We start from the raw sequence: 18,646 nt of genomic DNA on the forward strand, positions 1-18,646 counted from the left end.
TTAACGCCTAGACTGTGCCCATTGATGGATGGTCTCAACCACTTGAGGGAAGAAAGCACTGATACTTTCGTTGATAAGACCCTGGAGAAAATGTATAGCATCCTCGTCGTCTAGATCCAACCGGAAATTTTGCTGTAGCTGATTAATGTCCACAGAAAAAATGGAAAGACGATGTCACTTATTCTGTAGGTGTTTAACTTTAGGGTAAGTCCATTTTACACCCCTTAACTCTTCCTGTCGTCTAAAATTCACACCTTAACTTAAACACCGGGCATCCAACAACCCCAACTATCAAAACCATTCAATTTACACCCCTAGACAAAACCAGGGTGATTTTCCTGCTTATGTGGTATCAACATACCAATCTGGGTTAGCAAAATTATTAAAAAGAATAATGGTCCCACATGTCATTAAAAGTTTGAGACCCTCTTCCTCTACTCTCACCTTCATTCTCCATCTTCTTGAGATTTCCTCAATCCGCCTCTGTCAATGGGCTCCATCGCCCCTGCCAACGAGGCAACGACCACCTCCGCCTCCCGACCGGTGAGGTTGAACTCCGTCTCCCCAAGTGCCTCCTTCTCCATGCATTGGCGAGCTGGACCTTCGGCTTCCCGCCACATAAATGTCCCTGAGCCTGCCCCACTCTATGCGCCGACGAGGTCGAGCTTTGGCTTCCCGCCACATCCCAGAGTGCCTCCTTCTCCAGGCGTCAGTGAACTCGAGCCCTCCCTTCCCCCCTCCCCCCTGGACCCCCGTCGTCTCCCCAACTGCTGCAAGTTCAAGCTCCCGCTCCAGCTCCCGCCATGCCCCCCAAGCACCTCCTCCATGTGCTAACGTGGTCAAGCTCAAGCTCTGCCTCCTCGCCACCCTGAGCACATGCTCCATGTACAGGGCGTTAGGCCAGCTTCTTAGCCTACTCCCCAATGTGCCGACGAGCTCAGGTGCCCCCTCTCCTCACTGAGTGTCTCCTAAATGCGCCGGCGAGGTAAAGTTCCACTTCCCCTGTCACCCCCCGAGCTTGAGCTTGCAGATCCCACTCAGGAGGGCTTCGATGCCATTGATTGTCTTGGGTGCGTCGACATAGGGAACTAGGGGAGAGGAGAGATCAGAGAGAGAGGAGAAGAATGCCTCCTAACTGACAGTTGGGCCCTGTATTTTCTTTTTATACTTTTCCTGACTAAATTGCCATGTCGATTGACACGTAGGAGAAAACCGCTTGATTTTGACTCGGGTGTAAGTTGAACAGTTTTGATAGTTGAGGGTATTGAGTGTCTGGTTTAAGAGTCAAGGGGTGGATTCTAGACAAAAAAAAAAGAGCTAGGGGATGTAAAATGGACTTATCCCTTAAACACTTTAACAGCTACTTACCTTAGAAGTCCCTTTGTCTGTGATACTCTCAATATTTGATCCAGTCATCAGATAAAAAAGATTCAGTATGAGGTTGCTGGACTTTCGTAATATGTTGTATGCCTCGCAACAGTAGGACTTGAATCTTGCATAGTATTCACTAAAATGGAAGTCACATGCAAAGAATAAATATCTGTGAAATGAGCAAAGGTGCAAAACTATATATACATAACTAAATAAAGCATTTACCTTTCAGTACCACCCATGGCCTCAACCATTTCTTTGCATAATTTCATCGGTGGTGATGGTGGTGCAAATCGATGTGGTTGTTCCCCAAGCATATACGAGAAGTCAACATGGAAAAGTCTTCCATCGTCTTGTAGGAGAAGGTTGTCAAGATGCCTAGATTAGAAAAGCAGTTGTTATTTATTGCTTACAAACTGCATAATGCTTGACCTCCAAAAAAATGGAAAAACTGCATGTTGCTTTGATGTTTTGTTGTTTGTATACTCCAGTTGCCATATAAGACCAGACAGGACTGAACTACAAGATGTGAAGTGAAGGTGATTGATTTTTTTAGATATAATGGATAGAAATCTAGCCTTTTATATCTACGAGTGGATATACAGAACCAAAGGTTATAGGAATTTAGATTCTAAGTCTCATAACTGAAAAACAAAAACACAAAATGAAAATATTGTTATGACTAGCTTCCATCTTTTGCTGCCTAACGAACCCTGCCACACCAAAAACTGCACTGAGACGATCTAGATATGCAGTTCGAACTTGTGCAGCCCACATCCACGTTCCATCCACCTTTCACCGGCTCCTTTGCCACCCTGCCCCAACCTCAGCTGGATCCAATCGATCCAGATTCATCAACTCCCAGCCTCTAGTGCATTTGCTCGCCGACGGCATCCAGAGGAGGCAGAGAAGAGACCCCTGCAAGTGAGATTCGGGCACGGCCACCTCAGATCCAGCAACATTTAGGCCCCAGATTGAGCGCCGCGCCCCATCTATACCAGCATTGCCAACCAGCTTGTCGTTGTCCTGTCCATGGCACTCATAGCTTTCTTCGAACCAAAAGGGCCATCTTCGAACCAAAATGCATTCCAGAAGTACAGCGGATCTAGCCATTAAGCCCGATCCAGCCACCTCGGTCCCCAACGGCGTCTTCCCTTTTAACCACAGCCACCTTTTATCAACCAGAAAGCATTGGATCTAGCCATTAGGCCAGATTCGTGTACCCCGGATGCCGCCGGCACCACCTACCATTCCGCCATCACCCCAGGTTAACTTTGTCCAGACAAAGTTTGCCGACCGGCCACCACTGCCTGGTGATTGATGGCTCTATAACTGAGTAATTGAGTTTGTGTGAGAGCTTTGGGGGAGAAAATGGCACATAACACCAGGAGAGAGTGCCATTGCCTCTGATACCAGTGTTAGGAATAAGACCCGCGTGCATTGACTGCATTTCTGAGGACAAAAGACAATGTATACACGTACATGGGGCTAACGATCAAATGCAAAACACGCATAACAACACCTATAAAAACTACATCTGTCCTTACAAAAAGGATGAAAAAATAGGATAAAACAAAAGGCACAAATGCACAATAGCCATCCAGTGCCAACGAACCAAATGTCATCAAGGAGAATACAATTCAGAGGAAGCTTGCTTCAGAAATGTTTGCAACTAAAAAGATGCCGCATTGTGTGATATGCTTAGAGCACAAGCTTAAAACACCTAGATGTATGCAACTTAACTATACTAGGTAGCAAAAATGCTAACCTGTCTCCAATCCCCAGTATGTATGTAATGACACTGTAGCCAGCACAACTTTTTATAAAAGTTTCCAAACATTGGGCAGTTATACCAAAAGGGCCATCTTCATCCGGATTACACTTTTGTAGGTAACTTTCTATACTGCCCGTTTTTTGTATAATCTGCAAATAAACAGTAATTTGTTATTAACAATAGATACCTTGCTGGATATGCTTCAACTTAAGTAAAAAAGATAATAAGAGGCAAACGTTAATGATTGACAGTTCATACAAATAAAAATTAGCAGCAAAAAAAATTGTAGTTGACAATTTTAATAAACATTCTGGGAAAGTTCTGATAGGAAAAACAATAATAGTAGTTCATAAAAGAAAACATTCATGAAAATTCACACTGCTATTGTTACTAAGGCAAAACCATGTGACTTCAAAAATTCAAAGCGGTGGAAGTTGGCTGTGCCAGAAGACCCGATGGCTTGGAGCGCAGATGTACACTTAGCCCATCAAGGTTCAAGTCCTAGACAGTATGCCCATCCAAATTTTAGGACATGAGTCTGTTTAATGGGTATGCGCATGCCGCATGGCCATGTTCCTTTGAGGCATTGGGTGTCTATGATATTTTCCAGGAGGAAGATTTGCAGCCTGTCTCTCTCTCGCATCCCTTCCTCCAGCTCGGACACTGCTAGAGCTGTCAGATGTCCCTGCATAAGCATGAGTCGATAACTCGACATGCTAGATAAGCTTTAGACACATGTGTCCCGGAAACACTAGTGTGTAGAGGATACACACATCTGTGCCCATGAGGTGGTGTGAGTGTGGTGTGTGTTTGCTACCCTGTATTGATAAATATTCAGAAGGACTTCAGTGTAAAAGAGGGTTATAAAGTCATCCCCACCCCTCCTCCCAGTTAATCTACAAGTAACATTAACCCTAGGTGGTTCTTGGATAACACAGAATCCATCATAATCAATGGATAAAACTAAGAATGGTGGGACCCATATATATGAGCATCTAATCTTCCTCTTCATGTGCCTTCTTCCTCCTCTCCTCGTCTCTCAAGTGCTGTACCAAGCTTGCCAGTTCCTCTGTAATGCATTACCACCTGGTCAAGCATGCCACTTTCAAAGAGCAGCAGCCCTGCAAGCCTAATAGAACCTTGTTTCCTAGGCCAAGACAGCCTATAAGCACGTGAATGCTCTGCTCCACCGTGTTGCCATTACTGGCCTAGAACTTACAAGCCTTACTTCTGAGCAGCAGTCATCAACTAGAAACTAATAATACTATTTGTTATAGAAAGGATTTTCCTATGACATCTAGAAGCCACATACTAGTTTACATGGGATCTATAAATTCAACTACACCAAGAAATAATACAAAAGAAGCAGAGGCTGCACGCGTCAGTGTGCCATGCGCCTTGTGTGTGACCCTGATGCTTGGGTGCAATGAGCAAGGGAGACAGTTGCCGACCTACCATCTAAGCATGCCATGGGGATGATGAAATCTTAGGGGAGGAAGGATAGAAGAGGTGAAGGGAGACAGGCGAGCCTAATTCCACATATTGAAAACATTTGACATATGTGTTGCATCAGTTAAAACCCGGTATTGAATGGGCATGAGATTAGCGATATACCCACTGTTGGAAGGGATCAAGTACCTACATGTACAGGTGTCAAAATGGAAAGTTTTGACTACTGTATTCGATAGGACATGAATCTGAATTAGATTTTTTCCCCATCAGATTAACAGTTTCCCCATTTCAAATTCAACTAAAGGTATGGATTTGAGCATGTTTTAGGTTTTTCATCTGAAACATTATATTACACGAATTCAAATTAAATTAAATGCACATATCTGAAAGAGGACTTTGTTTAAGTTGTGTCTGTTCGAATTTGATGAAATTGAGTAGCTATTCCACTCATATTTATGTATTCTTAATGATTAAATTCAATTCATATCTATGTAGTAAATATTAACAGGATAATGGGAAGGCCACTATCCAATCAGCTGGCACTCCATCTGGTTCCACAGATGGAGGATGATTTCTAGAACTGAACAATAGAGTGTCTAAATGGACTTTATCCTATAAGAGAAATGATTCAATTAACATTTAACCCAGGCACTGTTAGTGTTTGTGATCCCAACTTTTGCAAATTGTTAATAAGCCAGCACTTCAATCTTCCTTACCTGTCCTAAAATATCAATGACTTGTTGGATACAGTTTGAAAGAAGTTACAGTAACAGAACATGTGGTCTTCTGCAAGGGATTAGTATTTTAACATATACTGGATTTGAGGGACTGCAGTGTGGTTCATTGTCACATTATAGAGTGAAAGGAGATGCAGGACATAGTGTTGAAGATGGAAAATTTAAGCTTCAAAGCTATGCATGCTCTGTAATTACAGTGATTTGTAAAGATGAGGCTACTTATGAAGAAGCTAGATTTTGTAGAGATATTATCATGAATTGCTGAATAATAGGGTTACCTTTGCAACAGAAATTGAAGGAATAAACTCAACCAACCCTTCTTCTAGACCAGTCGCAAGAACTTGATAAGGAGTAAGGTGTAAGTCTAGATTATCTGACTTGAGCAACCGATCCATCAAAGAGATTATTTGAATAACCTAGAAAGCATACAGATAAGAATTTGTTCTATAAAACTTAAAATTGTATTTTCCATAGAAATGTTAAAGTACAATTGAATCTAGTTACCAACTGATCCTTGCGGAGATTATCTCCCATCTTGAAAATCATTTTCGATGTACCCCCATTCACAGTACTAAATGCTATACACAATGGATAATTAGCACTTTTGAATACCAATGACTCTTCAGGCACAATTCCGTCAAGGAGGACAGTCGGTGTTAATGGAGATGGAATTGGCTGAAAGAAATTTAATAGAACATATCAGTTAAATGGATAACAACATAATCTGGTACTAGGTCTAGAATTGCTACAAATAGCATCTTGATTAAGTGATCATGTCATTGGCTCATTGCTTTGCATAGCAAACAATAGAATAACCTAAGTTAGGAGAAGAATCTCACCTCACTGAAGTTTTTAAGCTCACTGAAAATTCCGGAGAATAACTGTTCTAATATCCTGCCTTTAGTTTGTGCGTCATGTTTGACATTTGATAGTTCCTTCATTATAGAACGTAACTGAGCAGTGAGTTCTGCCTGCTCTATCAAACTCTGCCACACTTGAAATCCATTTTCCTCCTTATGTACTGACTGTTCAGAACATAAATATAGATTATTAGAAACCCAGTTCATGCCCGAGAATTGTGCAGAGTGAAGAGACTGTGTTCAAAACCCAAAAGGGAAAGAGAAGCATACTCTCATTATAGCATCTTCAAGCATCTCATATGTACATAGATACCTTCTTGCATGAGAAGGATCATGAAGCTCAACAACTAAATACCAGCGAAGAAAGCTAGCAAGTTCGTAATTTGACAAAGCTGAAAACAGAAAAAAAAGTGATATTAGTATTGATTTTAGTCTTTTGAAGAACATATTTCACCTGCAGTTAATTATGGACACAACATGATGATAGAAAATAAAGGTACATAGCCCATCAAACTATCAGATAACAAGGTGGCAAAATTCTCTGCTAGTAACATAATTTCTAGATGTAAAAGGTTTGCTAGGTCTGGGTCATCTGGAGACGCTTAAAACATTTTACACGTAAATGCACATGCATATGCTCTAGTATCACTTGTTTCAGCAAGCAATGCCATACCTAGAAATTATATAGAAATCAATCCATTCACTTTTATAAGGCATATCATAATTTGACAGTCAACTTTGACCATTGATGTCTGAGTTACAAAAATAAATGAAAAATTGAAAGAATTTTGAAATATATTTGAATCTGTTAGTATAAATGTTGTGCAAAATGTATAATTTGAATAATATTAGTCAAAATCTATAAGTTTTTGAACTTTTCAAATCAGATTATGCCTTTTAATGCTGATTGGAGTAAACAATATGCCGTAACAAGCCAAACAAGATAAAGGACTAGAGCAGCACATTATGATCAAGTTACACCAACATGTAGCCCTTTTTACAACTTCTATGAACTCTCTCTTCTTTTTACGGAAATGTCCATAGGGCATCCAACCATGCAAAATAATATTATGACTGCACCTATCACAAACGCAGGACCTATTTTAAAGTTTTATTTTTGTCCAACATTTTTTTTTCTCAAAAACGCAGGAGAGCTGCATTTCATTTCATTAAGGGGAAGAAAAAACAATACAAAAACACAACACAAAGAAAAAACAAAGTAGGAGTGCCGGAGCCCTCGTACCGAGACCCATACACACTAGACTACCCGGGGAGCTTAGTTGCCTAGAAGTGTACTTTTGTCCAACTTCATGGTGACAAATCTGGAAGTGCACTTGCTTGAATCTTAAGTTCACATAAAAAGCAGATTGTAATGAAGTAGTGATGACTGATGAAGTCTAACCACCTAAATTAGCATACAACTTTGTTATGCCCAAACCTAAATAGCGAATCATGTTGGCTAGCACAAAACCAGCATAACATAATATAGTTCTTACTATGAAGAAACATCCCCAACTGTTTTTCAGGAAATTCAAAGGAGGTTCTCTAAAATTCAGTTCTTAGCAAAACAAGGTAAGGTATATCTGACATTTTGCAAAATAAATAACTAAAATCAAACTTTCACAAACTTACATAGGAATATTCTATGTAAGTTTGTCCTCAATTATCATTCAAATGACCACAAAAGGATTTAAATAACAAGAATAAAGAACATACCCCGATTCACAAGGAAGTGTGCTAGACGAGATCTGTCAGATCTTTCAAACCGCAGGCCTTGTACAAGTTGCAGCAAATAGCATTGCAGTTCTTCGTCGCTGGCCCTTTCAAGCATGCCGACAGCATAAGCACGAACCTTTGCACAGAAGTGGTAGTTATGTCATCAACACAACATTTTGAAGCAACCGCATTATCAGGAAGGTTACCGCATGCAAAAAGCAAAAAAATGGGCGTGCCACACTGCTAAGATAGATACGTTAGCCCATTGCATGATGGCATGAGTGAACTTTCAGAAGAAAAAGTGGAATATCAGTACAGAGGATATATATGTCAATAAAGTTATGATCAACCACCAATTCATAAAATCCACTTTACATAACAGACATAAAAACAAAAATATATGTACAAATCAGCTAGTGTTTTCAACCTTCACATCACATAGGCATATAAGAAAACAAAGGAAGTAACAAATTGAGAAAAAAACCATTTACTTCCTCATTTTGAAAAACTGGTGAAAGAAGCCCCAATGCATCAGCCACATCAATAGATTCCCACCTTGGAATCAACGCAACAGCTTGTTTGGCTTCCTGCAAGTAATAGGAAGATATCTCAGTTTCACATACTAGTAACAGAAATCCAGTCTGCACGCCAAGTTTTAAACACATAGTACTGAAATTTGTGTTTGCACAACGATATATCTCTATAACCATGAACTGAATGAGCAAGCATCATTACAGGTTAAACAAAATACTGGTTCTCATGGAATAGTTATAAGAGAATGCTACAATAGTTAAATGCAAATAGCAAAACACTGACTGAGCTTTAAAACAAACATGGACGTATATGACCCCTGTCAGCTCCTAAATTAATACTACCTCTGTCCCAAAAAGAATATGATTCTGGCTATGCACCTAGAATTGCACCCCTTTTGGGACAGAGGTAGTAAATTTGAAGCGCAAATGACTTCAGAGCAGTTAAATGCATAGTGATCATTACAGGCATCGTAGCCATAATATGAAAAATGTGTATTGTGGAACAGGTGGGGTGGAATGGATATCTTTCTTGCTACAAGAAAGAATGCACCATCCAGGTAAATAAATTTATCATAATAAAAAAAAAACTTGTTCATTTCCTGCTATGTGTATGAAAAATTACAAATGTAAAATAAAAGCAATCTTCAATCATGTGGATGCTTTTACTAACCTGGATGTCACTCCATTCCACAGAGAGGAGGAACTTTACAAGAGCTTTCTTCTCAGATGTCAAATAGAAACGAAATTTCCACAACAATTGCTTTTCATCCACATTTAAAGTGCGTGTGGGTGGATACTTGAGGATGTTTTGTATTAACCTAAAAAGGAAGGAGTGAAACAATTCAGCAAAAAGGAATTGTAAACGGCCATTTACCAGAACATGTAACTTGTTCCATTTGAACTCATAACTCTCTTTCGTTAAACCATTTCAGTAATTTGTTGGACCAAATTTTTTGAATTGTAGATAATTTTATCACTTAAGTCAATGCCCCCATTGGTGAAATCTAGGCTCCGCCACTACTGAACCAGTTTTAATTTAAAGTTTACTTTTGTGACACTATTTTTTAGAAGTGTGGTTCTTTGATATTTTTTACAATGAAACATAGTTTTATGACATTTGCTCAGATATGAATGCAATTCAAGCTCACTTTCGGTCAACTGAGCTTGGCTTCATCTCTCTATCATTTACTCCACGAGCCAAGCTCCAAGCAAGCACAGAGTGTTTATGCTCAGATGGATTGATTCGCCCAATCTCAGGATCACATGCAATAACAAGTTTATTCTTAGATATATCCACTAAGGATGAAGGGACTGATGTATGCAACTTTGCTCCATATTCCTGCATGAAAGAATAATAGTAAGACAGTAAAATACTCTAGAAAATTTTATGACATGATGACATGCAAGATAAAGAAAAACATCCTGGCTCTACACAAGAATCGAGAATAGCAAGAGAATTATTAATATAGTGACAATAGTTTTGAACAATAAAGGCACTAGCTCAATAACAAAATCCAGGACGAGCAATAGAGCAAGGTTGATAAACCAAACATAATGCATCCTTGAGTGCAAAAAAAAAAAAAAAAAAACCTTGTAATACAGCATTCTTCAGCTCAAATAATACCAATGAAAATTTATTCCGTCAAAATATGTGTGCTATCCAATGCGCTATGCATATTTAACTATAATGTTAAAATATAACAGACAAGAATATTATTTATTAAAGCAAACCTCCATGAAATTTGGAACAAAAAAGAACTGAATAGTCAAATAGTGCAACCTGAAAGACAACTCTGTGTTCAAAGCTGCATAGTTCAACAATAAGGCTAGAATGCAAATTTTCAGTTCTCTCACTCTCTTTCTCAAGTTTATCAGCAGCATTTGCAATGAGATTGTCTAGCCAACCTATATGTGGTATCTGCCCTCTGATGTACTTGTTAGCAACCCTTTCCAACCTCTCTATTTCTTCCCTCTTGGTCTTGGGAACCTTTAAGTTGATAAAAAAGTGTTAAGTGCATGATAAATAAAATAACCTGATGCCAACATTAGTAAACAGAGTTAAACATTTGTCATTCTGAAATCTATATATAGAGACAATAAAGCTTGTTATATACCTTGCCAGGGGTAGAGGTGGAGAGACTTCCATCTGCCATTTTATTGGGCCATACTCTCAGCCTCAGCCTCCCAGTTTTAAGTTGGTTTTTGCTATTGAAAAGAGATATAGTGGTTCCACCAACAATATAGATGTTGTCTTCACCAGATGACATATCCCACACCTATATTACCCAAAAACAAAACACTATAATGTATGAGGCCGAGGCAAAATGGTTGAACTGTTCAAAAATAAAGAAAATCCGATGATATAATACTCTATTTAAATACATCAGTGTACATTGGACATAGCAAAAAATTGAGTGTTAATCACCGTTGCATGGTTAATTGAATTTCAAACTCGATCCAGTAACTTCCACATTGCACTAGTTGGTGTGCACTTATAAGGAAATAATAAGGTAGAGTCCAGCCATAAGCCAGCCAGATGCCATGAGTGCACTTCATAGGAGTTGAGTCAACTAACGGAGAACTAGAAAAAAGAGTCCCTGTCTTTATATGTTTAAGTTGTGGTCATCTGGCCCTGAGGCCCTCCCTCATGGAGAGCCACCATAGTTGTTAATCCAGGCATGTGTCTATGCTTTATATGTGAATTCATCGCCTTTCCTCAATACAGGTTGTCGGATAGGTTCACATAGCTGAGCTTCACTTTACACGTTTTGCAGGTCTCCAAAAAAGTTGTATACCCCTCCATTTGGGCTAATAAATCAATAAACTAAGAAAAATGGCAGAAGAACATGGCATAAACCTGACAATCTAACACAGCAAAACAAATTCAGAACCAACAATGTCTAAGCTTAAAAAATGCGACAACAAATTTTAATCGTCCTCAAGTTTATGAATTGCATAGATAATTCACATCAGATCAACAGGCAATTTCATTTACAAGAACACATGTGAAGAGAATGATCTTTTGAAGTGAAGGGATAGATCATCACTAACTTATCTCCTTCACTAACTTATCTCCTTTTTTAAGTAGTAGAAATTGATATTAACATGGTCATCTTTTATAGACTATATCCAGGGAATCTGGATATGTGTATGATTTAATGCTCCACATGAGGAAGCCTCTAATAACCCCATAGTAGATAAACTGGCAACTCAGCATATTTTCTACCCACTAAAAATAATTGGTGTCATGTCATAGATTATCATTTAATCTAAAGGCTTTCTTACAGCTTGCCTTTTTGTTTGTCCGCATAGTTGATTTTCTTTTCAAAAGTAAATTTTGTTGTAGGTCACTAAACTTGTGAGTTGTAAGACTGTTCTGTTTCTATTCATCATTTATGTCATTCAGCCAATCATTTAGCTTTCAAGTCGCAAAGCATAAGCTGGAATAGTTGTTTAGGTAGTTCTCTCTATCTTTCAAGGTTTGCAACGTCATTTGATATTAAATTCTTTGTGTTTCATAGTTGCTGCTTAGATGTGTGTATTGAGCATTTGGCTTAAATCAGAATACTACATGCGTACCACAGCAATCCCATCCTAAGATCTAGATAGATAGATAGATAGATATAGATAGATAATATATATTTATATATTGGCTCATTTTACCCCCTAATCTGTTAAAATGGTTCACTTTACAACTTAATATCATTTCTCTATCAAAGTTATAAAAGTTATATATTGGCTCATTTTACCCCCTAAGCTGAAATTTTGTAGAGCCATAGATGACACCATTATCAAAGTTATAAAAATATTTTCAAAATTTTTCATGACTATTTGCTTGAAATTTAAAACCTCGATGTTTAAATCAATCACAGTGCTTCCAATCTATGTAAACAGTGATAAAAAATTCTGAAAAACTGCTGAGAGGTAAGTTATAATGCATATATCAATCCTACCAAATTTCGTTGCAAAATACAACTTGTATAGAAACAAAAAAATAGAAACACCTTTAGGGAATGAGGTGATCCATTAGGGTTAATTAAGGTTTAAGGTGTAACATGAGCCAAAAAACAGTTTTGGGGCGTTAAGTGAACAAATAAAATAGTTCAGGGGAGTAAAATGGACTTATTTTTTCTTTTGTAAATGAAAGGAAAAAGGGCCTTGAAGCTGTGACCTCTAACTCTTTAAGGACCTAAGTGATAGATCATGACACCCTCAGAGATCTGATTATTTGAGGGCCTGCACTTTAATTTAATGTTTGCAAGTACTCCATCCCAAAGTATAGCAACATTTCTAGTACAAATTTGAACTAGAAAGGTAAATATTTTGGGACAGAGGTACTACCTCCATCCAGAATATAAGAAGTTTTATAGTTGGACACGGTTATTAAGAAAGTAGATAGAATTAAATAGGAAGATGTTGTGATTGGTTAAGAAGTGGAAGTAGGTGGGAAAAGTGAATGGTGGAGGGTTGTGATTGGTTGGGAAAGGAATGTTGGTGGAGAACTTGTCATATTTTAAGACAAATCCTGAGTGCTAAAAGTTGTTGTATTTTGGGACAGACGGAGTAGTAAATAGATACCTATACTACCAGATACTTCAAGAAACTTGATCTCCAATAACTAATGGATGTTTAGTACTGTGTACGCCATGCATCCTATCTCTTGATTAATCTTATTGAAGAAAATAATTTGCTATTTTGCTACCTAACTAGGGAATCCTATGATTTGCAACTCCAAGTCTCCAATCAGAGTATTTTAGGATTTTACAACTTGATGTTTCACTGACATGCCAACACCGCAAGTCATTGAAACATTGAATGGTAAATCCTAGAGCTAATATTTTTGGAGTAGCAAATCCTAGATTCCCCCTTTTTGCTAGATTAACTAAATAATAACTAATCAGCAATCTCTCCCGTGGAGGTTCTCTATAACTAATTCGACTCCAACGAGCACAACAATGCACAATGCAGTGCATAGTCCAGTTAACAGTGACTGCTTCAAACCATTATTACTGCCAAAACATGGTACATAAAAACTTCATGCACAACTGAACCATGTCTACTACTACCATAGTACATCCAAATTTCATGCGCATCAACTAAAACATGGCTGCTAGTTTAAGTCATAAGTCCCAGAGCATCTAAAGTTACTATCCTCTTTTTTAAAGAATATCAAGGTTAACATCTTCTGTCCAGAACCATTGAACCATTCAGATTATGGCAAACGAATAGATTGATGGTGGAGATGTTTTAATTTAATTGCAAAATTTAAAGCCTGTACCTGGTCCATGCAAAGTCAAATAAGATTTAATGAATAAATGTGGTGTGCCTTTTTACAGCAAAAAATAAGGATGAATAGTCCTTGAATTAAGTTGAATGTTAACATTGCAACTCACTTCCTCCACAGACATCTTTAAAAAAAATGACAGTTGACTATGTTGCATAGTCCAGTCAACAAAACACACCGTGAATGCAAGATGTGAGAAGGGCGTTAGGTCTCTGTATTTGGCACTTAATGTTACAAGCTCATTCCAGCAGTATGGTGATCCCAAAGATTTCAACCTGAAGGAGAACACAAATTAACTCCAGTAAATATAACTGATCATGATCATGGTAACAAAATAAATTATCATTCAAGATTAAATTTATTACTTTTTTCTCTTATAATCATATTAGGTTTACCTTGTATTTGTGGACAATCCAAACTGTACTCCATCAATGTATAGTGTACACTCAACAAAGAGCACTGGAGCACTTCTTTCAATCAACAGGGTGCGATCTATGAATAAAACAAACATTATTGTATATATAACTCCATTACATGAACATCCTGAAAGGTAATCATGCTAACTCTGACATAGTTAATTGCTATCACCTGGGCCAAGAGAACTTAAATACCATAAAAAGTAAAGCCCATATGAGCAAAACTCAATTGATTTAGTGCATCTCAAGATGACGACAACTAGTCAACTAAAATAAACTCCCTAGAGATTATAAGAGAAGATTTTAATCATTTCATTTACTGAAACTAAGGTTCACTAAGCATTCCAAGTGAAACTATGGAAAAAGTATACAAATCCAAGTTCTATAATTAATGAGTACTTACAAAATCATGGTAGCTCTTTCTAATCTAACCAAAATATCAAAACTTCATTCATTATCTCTAGTATTGAATCTTATATATCTACTATTTGATATAACTGTTGCGAAACACGTTTACAGTCATGGGGGAAGGGTGCCAATAGTGCCCTAAACTGGTGTTTCCGTAGTGAATCTCCATGATCTATAATAAGTACCAAGTATTTAGCAAATAACTTCTGCGAATAGTCTTTACAACCAAGGTACTAAATCATGATTTTTGCGCCTTCATAACAACATTAGAAACTACGGTAAAAGATATTTTCTAGTGAAGATTTATTTTAAGTATTTTAATAACACTGTTTAGTGTCAACCAAGTTAAAAATGCTAAAAATGGGTAAGTTTATAGAGTTATTCTCCATCCCCAAATATAGCAATTTTCAGCTATGAATCTTGACAACTTGTCCGGATTCATAGCTGAAAGTTGCTCTATTTTGGGAGCAGGGAGTATATACCATGACATAATTAAAAAACTATAGTCAAAATCACAATTATAATATGTTTGAGAGAAACAATTGGCATTTGATACAATATAATATGAAAATGAAAGGGAGAAATGTAGTCTGACATGTACACCCTTTATTTACAAATTTACGATGTCTTGAACATCAATATGTTAGTGAATACCTATAAATTGTAATATTATGGGAACATCTTTTACGAGTTGTGAAAAATCTAGTGAGACTTTTTCAACTGATCAGACTAAACATTTCTTATATATATTATAGGAAAAGGTAGAGACCTTTAACTGCACGTTTTATATAAAATCAAAAGTATCTAAATAGAGGGTGTACCTAAAGCTGCATGTGCTAGCTATTTAAAACATTGTATACAACAGAAGGGTTACTAAGTGGAATATACCACCAAATCAGATGAATTAAGCATGAAATCAATTTTAAGCGCAGAGATCCCTTTTGAAATGATAAATAATAATGAATAAATCTATCAGTCCAAAAGTTTAACAAAAGGAGGTCCAGACAGATGTTGAACATGAACTAGAACATTGTTTGTTACTAGCTATGTGGGGCCCAAATGTCAGTGGGTGGTGGCGCCGCAACCACCACAAGGAATGTTTAAAGGAGTAAAGAAAAACATTGGTATAATCTTTCTACCAGATATTATGCTTATCAACTGAAACACTCAAGTTGAAGTTGGAATTGAAATAATAAGTATAGGCTTCGAGTTATCTAACTTTTCTCGAATAAAATTGCAACACAATATAAATTCACTACAGCAGGTCAACTCAAATAAGTTCAAGAACAAATCAGGAACTACCAAAACAGAAATTTGCGCATCAATGCAAATGGAGATTGATTTTCTTGCAAAAGGAAAAAGGTTTTCGTTGTTTAAGTAAATGTATCACATGCTTTGATAAAGGCTGTGTTTAGTTCACACCAAAATTAGAAGTTTGATTGAAATTAGAACGATGTGACAGAAAAGTTGGAAGTTTGTGTGTAGAAAAGTTTTGATGTGATGGAAAAGTTGGAAGTTTGAAGAAAAAGTTGGGAACTAAACCAGGCCAAAATATAGAACCATCACATCAGACATAAACTATACAGCGAAGCCCCCATGTTTGCAATCCCAATATTGCAATTTTCTCAAACTATACAGGAAGCTTTATAGTACACGAACAACGAACAGAGTGCATAGAAAATAGGCTAAATAAGAGTGGAACCTGGCACGAAGCGGTTGACGCGGAACGACAGCGGCAGGCTGATGTCCTGTGACAAGATGAACCGAAACTCTTTGCCGCCGTTGCAGGAGGAATGATCGGTGGTTCCGGTGGTGACACCCGCTTGGGCTTCGTCGGGCGCCGACGGCATGGTTGGCAGGAGCCGACCTAACATAAAAAAAAAAGAAAGTTATTAGTACTAATAAGGTTAGAAAAAGAAAAGGGGAGAGAGAAAACCTAGCTTATAGATCAAGAAGGAAAGAGATAATAAGATAAAAGGCAAAAATATGAGCGGAGAGGGATGAGAAAGAAAGAGGATGTGCGTCGGCAGGGGATGCTCACCATAGACGGAAGCAGCAGGACGACAACACCATTGCTCGACTCACGTGGTGGATGGAGATAGGCGCAGGCGGCGGGCAACTCTCGCGAGGAGATTGAGACCGACGCTACGGGAGATTGACTTGGGTGCAAGGAATCAGGCGAGAGTATGCGGCGGAAGCGGCAAAACGCCCGCACCGCTGCTTTACTTGTGATGATGGAGATCGACGCGACGGCAGTGGCAGGCGACGGACGAAGGGGGTCTGGTGCCCGACCGACCGACGGATGTGGTGAGTCGAGGGAGGCCAAGGCCGTAAGCGGTATGCACGTGTTTGGTGCGGCCAATATTAATTCCTCGGGTAAGTAGGCCGACCGCGAGGCAGATTATGGGCCTAGCTGGAGAGCAGCTCCGATTAGGACTGTAAAAAAAAAAAAAAGCTCGGCTCGCAAACTGCTCAAGCTCGGCTTCAAGTTTGGACTCGAATTGTAAGAGCAAGTTTAATACTCCCTCCGTTCCTTTTTGAGATGTCACACGCACACATAATAAGGTTATACTCTTAATCTAAGAAAATGACAAAAATACCCCTGGCTAGATTATTCCGGAATGGAGGAAACGCACTGGCTTCAGAGAGTTCTCTGGGTTTTGTAGTACATGAGAAAACCCTCTGGTTAGGCCCACAAGGGGTAAGTGCACAAGGATACCAAAGGATAGCATAATATAGGGTCATTTGCAAAAGCAGCATTTAGCAAACATTTAGGAGTAGTAAAACAGTAGAGTAATTAATCATCAATTTTAATCAACACTGAACAGCACACCCATACTGCTCAGGCCCAACCATCCTGAACAACCATACACGGCTGTACAGATCTAACTCCAAACCAGGAGCTAAGCAAATTATTACCAGTTATAGCATCAATAATTATTGTGAGAGGTGTAAGACTAATCACGAAAAACATTGCTCAACCCGCCCATGACCGCAGGCACGGCTATTCGAATAGTTTTACTCTGGCCAGATGTGTACCACTGTACCCACAAGACACAGCCTCAACATCATGTCTACCATGCGTCGCGATACTGGAAAGTACCCGAATAGAGGCTGTGACAATACCCTCTGCACAACACAAATCACCACAGTGCACCGTTCCTGGATCATAATCACCCCCTCAATATCTAGAGGCATGGACTCCCCAACGACCCCCACGGACTTCTCGCCACTTCACAGTTTGGCGCCCCGCAATAAACCATGCTATACAGAAGATAAAGCCGTTGCCCACGCTGGCTTGTGGTTGGCACGATTAATGTCTCACAACAGTAGCTCGCGAACCAGTCCTTAGTTGTCATGAGCACGACCTTCAAAACCATATGCTCACAACCCACCATTGTCAAGTTTTAGTTGGCAAGTAATTAATTAACCAATCACGATTGACCAGCGTGAGCTATTATTAAATATAATCAAAAGTGATAGTGTAACATTAGTTATCCCAATCATGTGCTAATGTTTCTAAGCAAAGCTAAGCAATTATACTAATATATATCTAGTTGAACCAATATATAAAGTCCAACTAGTCAAATTATAACCTAAGGTATCAAAGAATAGGGTAATCAATGCAAATTGGCCATAACAAAGAAAGGTTCACACCACCCGGTGACATTCGAAAATAAATGCATAGTTGAAATAAATAGAGAATTTAAATATAGGATCAACATGCTCAAAGGATTGTGTTTAGGGTCTGTGTGACTTGCCTTGCAATAATCGGTCTTCAATTAGTCTTCTTGAACACTTCCGACGCACTCACGAACCTTCGAAACGATGGAAACGACAAGCTAACATGCACAACGGAGAAAAAGACTAATAAAAACCAAATAAACAGTACATAAAAAGTAAACAAATATTTAGATCTTGATTTTAGATGAATTTAGAGACTTGAACAGCCTCATTCTGACTTCATATGAATTAGTTATGAATTTTAAAAGATTTAATTCAATTAAACCTATTCAAATAAATTAAATAAATTTATAACACAATTTATATATAATTTTAATATATAGGTCTTTATTTTATACAATTTTTATAACT

The 18,646-nt window shown here is 38.3% G+C and overlaps 1 protein-coding gene across 1 annotated transcript; it reads right to left on the reverse strand.

Moving 5' to 3' along the window:
• On the reverse strand, positions 1-18,563 carry LOC127781578 (phosphatidylinositol 3-kinase, root isoform-like). The gene is made up of 18 exons (XM_052308550.1): positions 16,593-18,563; positions 16,254-16,418; positions 14,123-14,219; positions 13,906-14,002; positions 10,558-10,719; positions 10,224-10,430; positions 9,592-9,782; positions 9,114-9,261; positions 8,402-8,497; positions 7,911-8,046; positions 6,465-6,586; positions 6,174-6,359; positions 5,839-6,009; positions 5,613-5,750; positions 3,140-3,294; positions 1,597-1,749; positions 1,369-1,507; positions 1-138 (listed from the first exon to the last, which is right to left on the reverse strand). The coding sequence occupies exons 2-18, from the start codon at positions 16,399-16,401 to the stop codon at positions 1-3; spliced, it is 2,484 nt and encodes an 827-aa protein (XP_052164510.1). The 5' UTR covers positions 16,402-16,418; positions 16,593-18,563.
• Between the last annotated feature and the right edge of the window lie 83 nt (positions 18,564-18,646).

This window comes from Oryza glaberrima, chromosome 8 (assembly GCF_000147395.1).
Source record: "Oryza glaberrima chromosome 8, OglaRS2, whole genome shotgun sequence".
In the NCBI taxonomy this organism is placed as follows: domain Eukaryota; kingdom Viridiplantae; phylum Streptophyta; class Magnoliopsida; order Poales; family Poaceae; genus Oryza; species Oryza glaberrima.

What these genes read in the sequence shown, in the direction of transcription:
- LOC127781578 (XM_052308550.1), bottom strand. Translation starts at nt 16,401, where the DNA reads ATGCCGTCGGCGCCCGACGAAGCCCAAGCGGGTGTCACCACCGGAACC. An exon ending in TGGAATGGAGTGACATCCAG is followed by an intron (nt 8,498 to 9,113) that starts GTTAGTAAAAGC and finishes TATTACTTGCAG; the next exon opens with GAAGCCAAACAAGCTGTTGC. An exon ending in CAGACAAAGGGACTTCTAAG is followed by an intron (nt 139 to 1,368) that starts GTAAGTAGCTGT and finishes GACATTAATCAG; the next exon opens with CTACAGCAAAATTTCCGGTT.